This window comes from Panthera leo, chromosome E3, assembly GCF_018350215.1.
Source record: "Panthera leo isolate Ple1 chromosome E3, P.leo_Ple1_pat1.1, whole genome shotgun sequence".
NCBI classification, from domain to species: Eukaryota; Metazoa; Chordata; class Mammalia; order Carnivora; family Felidae; genus Panthera; species Panthera leo.
In genome coordinates this window covers 7,645,150-7,656,161 of record NC_056694.1, presented here as the reverse complement: position 1 = coordinate 7,656,161, position 11,012 = coordinate 7,645,150, and the positions used below count along the sequence as shown (strand labels likewise).

The 11,012-nt window shown below is 55.1% G+C and overlaps 1 protein-coding gene across 8 annotated transcripts in view; it reads right to left on the bottom strand.

Annotated features, from left to right (window-relative positions):
• Window positions 1-792: 792 nt before the first annotated feature.
• Window positions 793-11,012, bottom strand: part of ZAN (zonadhesin) — a 38,493-nt gene continuing 28,273 nt past the window's right edge. For 6 of the 8 annotated variants that reach the window (XM_042921967.1, XM_042921968.1, XM_042921972.1 and 3 more), the window contains 12 exons: window positions 7,329-7,543; window positions 6,755-6,896; window positions 6,132-6,379; window positions 5,582-5,711; window positions 5,219-5,393; window positions 4,745-4,918; window positions 4,353-4,492; window positions 3,697-3,896; window positions 3,463-3,601; window positions 2,754-2,894; window positions 1,101-1,206; window positions 793-1,008 (listed from right to left, as the gene is read on the bottom strand). In XM_042921967.1, coding sequence (XP_042777901.1) covers window positions 960-1,008; window positions 1,101-1,206; window positions 2,754-2,894; window positions 3,463-3,601; window positions 3,697-3,896; window positions 4,353-4,492; window positions 4,745-4,918; window positions 5,219-5,393; window positions 5,582-5,711; window positions 6,132-6,379; window positions 6,755-6,896; window positions 7,329-7,543 — 1,859 coding nt within the window. In that variant the 3' untranslated portion in view covers window positions 793-959. The remainder of the gene's footprint in view (window positions 1,009-1,100; window positions 1,207-2,753; window positions 2,895-3,462; window positions 3,602-3,696; window positions 3,897-4,352; window positions 4,493-4,744; window positions 4,919-5,218; window positions 5,394-5,581; window positions 5,712-6,131; window positions 6,380-6,754; window positions 6,897-7,328; window positions 7,544-11,012) is intronic. The other 2 variants (XM_042921971.1, XM_042921969.1) reach the window with 2 other exon arrangements.

Genomic DNA, 11,012 nt, shown 5'->3' with positions numbered 1-11,012 from the left:
ATCCCTCCCTCCCCGGGCCCTTCCCCAACCAGGTGGGATCTCCATTCCTTACACGAGGGTGGCTGCAAGGGTCCTCTCAGAAAATAAGCACAGAGGAAGGGTTCCTTTGTAGAACCCAGTGTCCTGCCTGCTCTGGCATCCCCTGTCCCTTGGGGTCTTATGTCCTGGCCTCCCCACCCCAATTGGCAGCCTTCCTTTCCCTCTTGGCGCCCAAGCAAGATGTTCCAGGCCCCATCCCCAAGCAGTGACCTGCCCGTAGGGAGGCCCGAGACCCTGGGGGAGGGGTCAGAATGTGAGCCCTTTGGGTTCAGGCTGAGGAGAGCTGGCCTCCGCTGCTGGGATGGGGCTCCGAACTCCTCAGCCCTTAGACCTCACCAGCAGTTGCCATAGTAACCCCTAGGCCCTCCTGGGAAATGGATGTGCGCAGAAGCGAGGGGCCTCCCCGGAGGATTACAGAAAAAAGCCACATTCCCCATCCTTAGCCTCCACCCCGTGTTTAATCTCCTCATGGGAAATGTCAGCCTCCTCGGGATCACCTGGGTTCCTGGGAAGACTGGGGAAGTGCAGGCTTTTCTCCCATTTCCCAGAAGCCAGAGGGCTGGACACCCCACCGCCAAGCGGCTCTGTCCAAGGGACAGTCAGACCTCGGTCCGCCTCCCCTCTGGACATTTTGCAGAGCACCCAGCGCTGGCCACCCCCCAGCCCTGCACACCGGTGTCCCTCCCTCCTATTTCACCCCCCCCCCCAAGACCCACTTCACAGATCCCTTCCTCCACCACAGTCATGTGGAAATTCACATTTCAAAAATAAATTTTAATTTTCTCTCTCCTTTTTTGAGGGCAACTCAAAACTGAGGGACTCTAAGGGCAGAACGAAATCTGAGGAGAAAGCGAGAAAACCCCCCGTTAGAGGCAGACTTGGCTCCCAGTCGCCAAGGTTTTGTGGGGCCGGGATGGTTCTCACCAGCATCGGCCAGCCTGTTCTCTGTTCTGGCTCTGCGTTTTCTCCCTGGGAGTGGTGGGGAAGAGAGGAGGGTCAGTGCCCACTCCCCTGTGGACTCATCCCCACCCACCCTGCTCATCCCCTTTCCCAGAACTCACCTCCTCCTCCTCCTCTTCCTGGAAACACATTCCCAGGTCACTGCCGGCACTATGACCACCACAGGCACGAGCATCCCCAACAGGATGGCCACAAAGCTGGATGCTTCTGGGGTGCGGGGGACAGAACGGAGGCACATGGGATAGGAAGGCGTGGGGGAGGAGACACTCCCCTTCCATCCTAAGTTGCCACCGGAAAGGACTATAACCCCTGAGTCCCTGGGTGTGACTAGTTCTCCCTCCAGAAGGCTTTTACTCCAAGGCCTCGGCACCACACACCCAGGGTCCCTTTGTGTTTCTGGACACTCAACTCCCATCAGCCTTGTTAAGGGGGGTGTTTGTCCAGCTGGTCCCCTAGAGTCCAGGGTATCATTGTGGCCAGTGCTTCTCAACGAGCAGCCCTGGAATCACTTCTAAAATGTTTTGTTAATATTTATTTATTTTTGAGACAGAGAGAGAGAGAGAGTGCAAGTGGGGGAGAGGGGCAGAGAGGGGCAGAGAGACACAGAATCCGAAGCAGGCTCCGGGCTCCGAGCTGTCAGCACAGAGGCCGACGCGGGGCTCGAATCCATGAACTGTGAGATCATGACCTGAGCCAAAGTTGGACGCTCAACCGACTGAGTCACCCAGGCGCCCCCGGAATCACTTCTACTAGTCACCCAGGAGCTTATTAAAAATGCAGATTTCTGGGCCCCCTCCAGACCTACTGAATCCAAATCTCTGGGCTGCCAGGAGTGGGGGGGGGGGGGGGGGAGTCCTGAAATGAACATGTAGAAAAAGCCACCCCCACCCACCCCACCCTGGGTGAGAGGTGGGATAAAGTCAGAGAACCACAGGCTCAGAAGCCCAAGGGAATTCGAGTTTTGGATGGGGAGAAAGGGTCAAAGGTACTGGAGAGGCTCAGACGGATCCGAGACGGGACAGGAAGAGCAGGAGTGAGGCAAGGAGACCAGAGAAGGGACCGGGGTTCCGAGAGAAGATCCCAGAGGACAGCGGGTCCCCCTCGTAGTCTGGGGTTTCGCTTTCCACACTTGGTCACCCACAGTCACCCGCAGTCCAGAAGCAGATGGTCCAGTAGCGTCAGAAGGTCAACAGCCTGACACTACATCACAACGCCTACATCATGCACCTCCCTCGTCATCTTCTCTCCCATCATCACAAGAAGGGGAGGACAGTACAATCGGTTTGAGAGAGAGACCACATTCAGATGACTTTTATTATCGTAATTGCTCTGGTTGTTCTATTCGGTTGTTGTTAATCTCTTATTGCGCCTAACTGGTAAACAAAACTTCATCATACGTCTGCACGTACAGGAAAAACCAGATGGGGTCCGGGGCTGTCTGTGGTTTTGGGCATCCACCTGGGTTTGGATGGGGGTCTTGGAAAGTACACCCCACAGATTAGTGGGGGGCTACTGTATGTCGGTAGGGGATGGGCACAGGGACTCGGATTCTTTGAAACTCCTTGCTCTGCTCATCTCTAGGGAGCATATTATTATGTTTTCTATAATGTGTGTTATATTAAGAATCTACTACCCGTCATAGCTCTGTAATAGGTATGCATTATATGTTCACATTATGTACATGGAATAATGCTGTAGCAACTGGTGGTGGGGAAGGGGCGGTGAGGATACAGGGTCTGGGATGAAGTTCTCACCTGGTTCTCCAGGGGGTGGCACATCCTGGGGCTCTGTGCAGAGGTGCCCCCCGTAACCGAGTTCACACTCACAGGTGAAGTGGGTTCCCTGCTCCTGGCACCGTCCATCATTTTGACAGGGGTTCCGTAGACATGGGCTTTCTGTGAGGACAAGCGGGGTGACGGGTGGGTGGTTCTAAGACGACACCCACAGTCAGGGAGAGGGGCCTGGGGCTGGGACCCCAGAGAGGGAAACAGAGGCTGGAAGAAACTGGGCAGGGGTCCGCCAGCCTGGCTTGTTGCTTGCTTGCTTTTTTTTTTTTTTCCCCTGAGTTTTAACACTTTTTTGATTATTTTTATTTAAATCCAAGTTAGTTAACATATACACCAGCCTGCCTTTCAAACTGGGCTCTACACTCACTAGCCCTGGGCTCTGGAGAAAGTGCTCACCCTCTCTGAACTCCACTTTCTTTACCTATAGTGGGGATGTGGGGTAAGGACTGAAGATCACGGAAAGCTAATGCCGGGACAAGGCCCCAGCACAGTGCCTGGCAGATGGCAGGCACTCACTGCACGCAGATTCTTTCTCTCTGCCCCTCCCAAAAAAGGAGAGAGTGGGATGACGGCCAGCTTCCTGACATCGAAGACTGAGAGGGACGATCCTCCGTCCCGCTCTTCCCCGCCCCCCCACAAGGGGGCAGCTTGAAGCCAAGGGGAGGTCTAGGCTCACCTCGGAAGCAGCCACGAGTGAGGTTCCCCAGGGTGCAGATCTCCCCGGCACGACAGCGGAGGGGCTCACACAGCAGCACCCCCGAGCTGGCGCAGGTGCAGCGCTGAGAGCAATCCTCGGTCACAAAGCTGTCACCCCGCTGCAGAGGGGAGAAGGGCCGGGAGGAGAAGGTCTGGTTTTCCCCCCTCGTCGGGCTCTCCTGCCCCCACAGGGCCCTCCACTCCCAGCCCGGACCTGGTAGTAGATGCCGTTGCTGGTGCAGCCACAGTGGGCCACGGGGAGGCTCCGGGCACCACTGTAGATGTAGCCTGGGAGGCTGGCACAGCCTTCCACACAGGGTCCCTTGCAGTCCCTAGGGGCTGCCAGGTTGGCACAGGAGGCTGGGCAGGGTGTCATACAGCTCTGATAGACGGTGTTGGCCGGACACGCCAAGGCTGACGGGAAAGTCATAGTGAGGTGGTGGCCAGGCCGGGCTGACCCCACAGATACGGGGAACGTGGGGCCGGAAGCTGGAGGGGGGAACAAGGTCATCCAACAGAACCCAGAGCTTGGTAAAGGCCGGGAAGCCAGAAGAGGGGGCCGGCTCTGCGTGTCCTTCTGCCTGTGACATTAAAGCGTGCTAAGGAAGTGGAGGAGCAAAGCTGGGCGGAGGCGAGAAGGAGCGAGAAGGAGCGGGATGGGCTGACACGGGTGGGTGGGGTGCAGCCTCCTGGGTGGGGCCGAGAGGGAGGCTGGGTCGGGAGGACTCGGATGTGGTGAGTCCAGGGAGGGATAGGGGAAGCGGGGCGGGCAACCCAAGAGGAGCAAGAGTGGGGGCTCAGAGCCGAGCAGGGGGCAGAAGTGGCCAAGAAGGTCGGGGGACCAGCTGCTGGGGAAGGTCAGGGCCTCACCACAGCCGGTGAGGTCCCGCCAGCCGGCCGGGGTGGCTCCCGCCTCCTGGCAGATGATGGCGTAGCCGCTGAGGACCTGGCAGCGAAGTTCCTCCTGCTCTTTGGGGGTCCGGGCGGTACACAGATCAAACACACAGTGCCTGGGGGTAGCAGGACAGTTGGGGGCTGTCAGAGACGGGGAGGCAGAGACCCAGCCCTGCAGAGGAGGACCCGGAAGCCCCAGCAGAAAGATATTAGGCAGTGTGTGTGTGTGTGTGTGTGTGTGTGAGCGTGTGTATCACAAGGAACTGAAGCCACAGAGAGAAAGAAGAGCCAAACAGAGCTCGGATCACAGAACCGGCAGCAGGACCCAGACAAAGGCCACTCCCATGTGGTCTGGGCCCTCGACTCACTCCTGGAAGGGCTCGGGGGCCACAGTCTGGTGACAGGCAGCAAAGGGGCCCTGGGGGTCCACCAGCACCCTACACGCCTGGGTGCTGTTGATGAGCGCCAGCCGCTCCGGGGTGCATTCCGAAGTGTCGGAGCCTGACTCCTCCCCTTCCTCCTCTTCCTCCTCCGGTAGGGCCCTGGGGGGCAGAGACCCAGGGAGCGCCAGGTGAGGCCCATGAGGACGGTGAACTCTGGAACTGGGGAGGAAGTGTGGGGAGGCATGGGCACAGCCTGGGATCTGTAGGGCCGGTGTGCCCACAGTCGGTCTGAGAGGCAGGGACAGAACGAGATCAGGCAAGTGTGTCTGGGCTCTCGGCCTCGGGCGTCCTCCTCTGCTGAGGATACGGGGTGAGTGGGGTGTGGACAGATACCGGGCTGATGCTCACCCCCCCCAGGGCCGGTCACCTTGCGGCCACTCAGAAGCCCAGCCCTCTCACCTTGCGAAGCGGGCGAGGCCGCCACTGATCCTGTGTACCTCCCAACTGTTGCCAAAGCGGATCAGGTCTTGGGTGATGGTGCCGTTGGGCAGCACGAAGTCATTCCTCTTGTTCCCGTCAAAGTTACCGCACAGGCCACGCACGAGCCCCTTGTACTTGTTGGGCAGCGTGATCACTGCGGGAGGAAGGGGTGTTCGAAAGCAGGGCTCCCCACCTCCTCTCTGCCCCTCCAGGCTCCTCCCCAGGCGCTCAGGGCCCACTCCCAGGGCAGGGGCCTCCTCACCACGGCCTGGGGACCACGTGGTTTTCCTGGCCCCCTCCCGGAAACGTCCATCCTGCTCTCCCATCCCCGCTCTCAGGTACCTGCATTTTTGCCTCCGTCGAAGCTGACAAGCATCTCGAAGTCAGTGATCAGAAACAGGCGATGGCCTCGCAGGTTAACCCGCAGACGGTCATCGGGCTGGTAGGGGATGTCCACCTTCTGGTTGTTGACCTGGAGAAGACAGACGGGAGCCACGTGGTCCGGAGTCAACCCGACCCTCCGCTGCCTCTCCTCTGCCTCTCTGCACTGCTCGGCATCTCCGTGCCGTCATTCCATGGAAGGAGACACCCCGGAAGGGTTTGCTCCCCCGCGTCTCTCTTCCTTGGCAGAGCAGACGCCCCCGGTCCTACTTCAGCCTGGCTCCACCTTCACGCCGCACGTTCTCTCCTTCCCTTTCTCCCTATCTGTCTCCAACCTCTGGCTCAGTCCCATGAGGGGAGTGTGGCACTGATTCCGACTTCCATAACCAGGCAGCCCAGCCCAGGCCGGGAACTTCCCAGAGAACACGGAGCCCTGGCTTCGCCTGTTTTCGGTGGCCTCCCAAGGCCCAGGCCGCCTCCCGACACCCACCGGGCCCGGCCTGGCTCTTACCACGAGCTCCAGTTGAGCCCGGAGCTGGACTGTGTAGCCATAGATCACCACGATGATTTCGTGCAGGTAGACGGGGCTCCAGGGCAAATACACTTTGTTGCGCCCCTCGACGATCAGAGGCGCCACCCCAGTGGGGAGCGCGTCCACCGTCTTTATCAGAGTGTAAGTCATGCGGCCCCGGAAGAGGTAGCTGAGGCCATCAAACGTGCGGTAATGGGGGTCCCCGTAAACTGAGCACTGTTCTGATGCTGCCAAGGAGGACAGACACTCAGAAGGGACCCTTCCCGGATAGAACAACGCTCAGAATCCTTCTAAGGCCCTGATGTCTCTCGTCACCCTCCCTCCGAGCCCCCAGCTCCCTAGATACTTGACCTTCAACCTTCTTCCTTTCCCAGCCCCCGTTACAAAACCTGAGAGATCTCTCGGTCCCGTCCCCTCTGTTTGCACTTAATAGAGCAAATCCCAGGGGCGGCCACGGCTAGGCCACGGAGCAGGTGAGAGCCCAAAAGAGGCCGCAGGCCCACCCCCTGCCCGTGCCGGGCCCCCTTCCCTCTCCAGACTTTCCCAGCCTGAGCCCCTTCTGGCCCCACCTCTTGCTCCACCTCCCCGGTTGCCCCTCTTACTGTTAACGTCACAGGTGCCCGTGCCGTCAGATTGGGGCTCACAATGGGAGCCAGAGGGGCAGCTGAACTGCTGGCAGTGGACGGTTCCCAAAGTGCAGGCACACCTTCTGGTGCAGCGAATGGTGATCCAGGTCTTACCCTCCTAGAGAAGCCACGGGAAGAACCAGGGCGTGAGGAGGGAAGGGCCAGCCTAGGCCCACAGTCTGAATGGCTTACTTGGCCCAGGCCAGAGGCAGTTATGGCACCACCTCCTAGAGGCATCGTGCTTGGTGTCTTACATACGTTGTTCAGGAAGTACTACTGGACCCATCTTCCAGATGAGGACACTGAGGTCACGGAGGTCCTCTGACTCATGAGTGGTACCCATAGGATTCAAACCAAGGCCACGCCCCATCCCGGCTGTTTGGATTCCTCAGATCCAAAACCCAAACCGTGCCCACCGCCGCCCCCCGCCCCCAGCCCAGCTCTGGCTGGACACCACCCTGTTCTGTCCCCAGGCTCAAAGAGACCCAGGAAAGGAGAAAATGCCAGCTTCCAGGTGTTGTCCCCACCGCCACTTCCTGTCCCCACTCACAGGGAAGGAGCTGCCATAGTCGTCTGTGCAGCCGCCACACTGACTCCTGGGTACACACTCTTTCCCACTGAGCACGAAGCCGGACTGACAAATGCAGCCCTCCTTGCAGATGGTGGGGACTTGGGTGTCACTGCACTGGCCTGATGGGTCCACGCAGGAAGGTAAGCAGGAGGGAACGCAGGACGAATACTGGGTGTGGATGGGGCATTCCAGAGCTGGGAGAGGGGGAGGGGGGGAAACATTTATTGAGCGTGGGCTCTGTGCCAGGCCCCAAGGAAAGAAAGGAGTAAAAACGGCCCTTCCACCAATTCAGTGTGGGAGACAGAGGTCAGCCAGCAGCCCAGCGACTTTGATGTGTGTGGTCAGTAAGTGTGTGACAAGTGTGCGTGTGCAACAGGAGCAGGGAGGTGTTCGCTCTGCTGCAGGAGAGAAATAGAGCCCTTTAAGCAAAGTACCTGTGATCAAATGGAAATGTTCACGGATAGCAAGAATCTACAACATAAAGGAGTCAGTTGTCCCTAAGTTAATTTATACATTTCACATGACCCCAACAGAACACGCCAGCGTGATTTTGCATTGTTGTTGTTGTCTTAAGTCCATTTATTTATTCTGAGAGAGACAGAGACAGCCTGGATGAGGGAGGGGCAGAGAGAGAAACGGAGAGAGAGAGAATCCCAAGCAGGTTCCGTGCTGTCAGCGCAGAGCCCCACACAGGGAACGCAGGAAACTGAGATCATGACATGAGCTGAAACCAAGTCAGATGCTTAACCAACTGGGCCACTCAGGCACCCCTGTTTTGTTTTTTTTTTTAATAGGGCAAGAAGGTATTAAAGTGGAGAGGAAGATATGAACAAACCAGAAAAGCCAAGAAAACTTAAAAAAATGAAAGAAAAGAAAGAGCAGTGAGTAGTGAATGTCCCTACCAGAAATTAAAACACAATTTAAACTCTCAATGATCACAACACTGGGTTACTAGTAAGTGAAGACACAGCAGTGAAAGGACAAAGAAGACCCCATAGGGACCAGATACATATAGGAATTTAGTATAGAATAAATCATGGCATCTCAGGTAGTGGGAAAAAGAGACAGGTCATTTAAGATGCTAGGGGAAAAAATAAAAACAAATGTGATTCACATCTCGTACTGTGTACCAGAATAAAAATTCCTGTGGATCAAACATGTAATATAAAAAAAGAAACCATTCGGCTGGCTTGGTCGGTAGCCCTACATTGGGTGTAGAGCTTACTTAAAAAAATAGAAAGAAATCATAAAATTGCTGAAGCAGGGGCCCCCCGGGTGGTTCAGTCAGTTGAACGTCCCACTCCTGACTCAGGTCATGATCTCATGGTTCGTGGGTTCGAGCCCCGGGTCGGGCTCTGACCGACAGTGTGGAGCCTGATTGCGATTCTGTCTCTCCCTCTCTCTGTCCCTTCCCTGCTTGCACTTTCCCTCTCTCTCTCAAAATAAATAAACTTTAAATGCTGAAGCAAAACATGAGCAAATTTTTTTTTAATGAATTTTTTTAAGTTTGTTTATTTGTTTTGAGAGAGAGAAGGAGAGCATAAGCAGGGGAGGGGAAGAGGGACAGAGAGGGAGAATCCCTATCAAGCTCCCATGATCAGCACAGAGCCCGATGGGAGGCTCGAACCCACAAAAACTTTGGGATCATGACCTGAGCCAAAGTCAGTCGCTTAACTGACTGAGCCACCCAGGCGCCCATGAGCAAATTCTTTTTTAACTCTGGAGCTGTAAGGCATTTGTAACTATGGCTCCAAATGCAGAAGCCACAGAACAAAGACTAGCATATGCTACCCCACATACATGTATCTCTTTTATTTGCCTGACAAAAAAAGTCAAAGAAAAAAAAAAGAACTGGAAAAATGTTTGTAACTCATAGCACTAATAAAGGGCTACTTACTCTCTGTGATAGATAAAGGACCTCCATAAGATAGTTTGACAAAAGCCAACGAGCCAGTGGAAAAAAAAATGGTGAAGGGATACGAAGACAGAGTTCTCAGCAAAGGAAATTCAAACAACTCCCAAACACGTGGAAGAATGCATAACCTCACTCATCGGAAAAATGCAAATTAAGACTCTTTGTATTTTTCACGTATCAGATTGGCAAAGGTCCGAAAGTGTGACAATGCTCTGTGTTGGCGAGGCTGTGGGGAATCGGGCACTCCCCCGTGTTGCTGGTAGGAACGTAAACTCCTCACCCGCTGTGGAAAGCCAACTGGCAGCATTCCTCAGAAGAACGAATGCACACAGTCCTTCATCCAGCATTCCACCCCCAGCAGTTTATCCTACGGACAGACGCGTACATACAAAATCATAACTGCAGCGCTGTCTGCAGTAACAATTGGAGACAACGGGAAAGTCTGCCAACAGGAGACTAGTTAAGTAAAGTAGGACAAACAAGGGGCGCCTGGCGGGCTCTGTCTGTGGAGCAGGCAACTCTTGATCTCAGGGTTTTGAGTTCGAGCCCCACATTGGGTGTAGAGATGACTTGAAAATAAAATCTTAAAAAAAATATATGACACAGGGCGCCTGGGTGGGGGGGGGGGGGGGGGACGGTGCTCAGTCGGTTAGGCGTCCGGCTCTTGACTTCAGCTCGGGTCATGATCTCACAGTTCGTGGGTTTGAGCCCTGTGGCGGGCTCTGCACTGACGGTGTGGAGCCTACTTGGGATTCTCTCCCTCCCTCTCTCTCTGTCCTTCCCCCACTCATGTTCTCTCTCTCTCTCTCTCTCTCTCCCTCTCTCTCTTTCAAAAATAAATAAACATTTAAAAAAAATTATGACAGAGGCTCCTGGCTGGCTCAGTCATTTGAGAGTCTAACTCTTGATTTCGGCTCAGGTCATGATCCCAGGGTCGTGGGATTGAGCAGTGGGGAGTCTACTTAAGATTCTCTCTCTCCTGGGGCGCCTGGGTGGCTCAATCAGTTAAGTGTCCGACTTCAAGTCATGATCTCACAGTCTGTGAGTTTGAGCCCCACGTTGGGCTCAGTGCTGACAGCTCAGAGCCTGGAGCCTGCTTCCGATTCTGTGTCTCCCTCTCTCTCTGCCCCTCCCCTGCTCATGCTCTGTCTCTCTCTGTCTCAAAAATAAATAAAAACATTAAAAACATTTTTTAATAAGTAAATAAAAAGATTCTCTCTCTCCCTCTGCCCCTCTCCCCAACTTGCGCAATGCTCTCTGAACAAATAAACAGATAAAAATTATGACAAATGAATTATGATGTAATCATGGGATATCACAGAGCTGCAAAAGAGAATGAGGGCACTCCTTAGCTGATCTGATGTGAAAGGATCTCCAAGCTAGATTATCAAGCAAGAAAGATAAAATGCAATCTACCGGCTGTTTCGAAGGGACACATGCACCCCCATGTTTATAGCAGCACTATCAACAATAGCCAAAATATGGAAAGAGCCCAAATGTCCATCAATGGATGAATGCATAAAGAAAATGTGGTCTAGGGGCGCCTGGGTGGCTCAGTAGGTTGGGCGACCGACTTCAGCTCAGATCACGATCTCGCAGTCTGTGAGTTCGAGCCCCGCGTCGGGCTCTGGGCTGATGGCTCAGAGCCTGGAGCCTGCTTCCGATTCTGTGTCTCCCTCTCTCTCTGCCCCTCCCCCGTTCACGTTCTGTCTCTCTCTGTCTCAAAAATGAATAAACGTTAAAAAAAA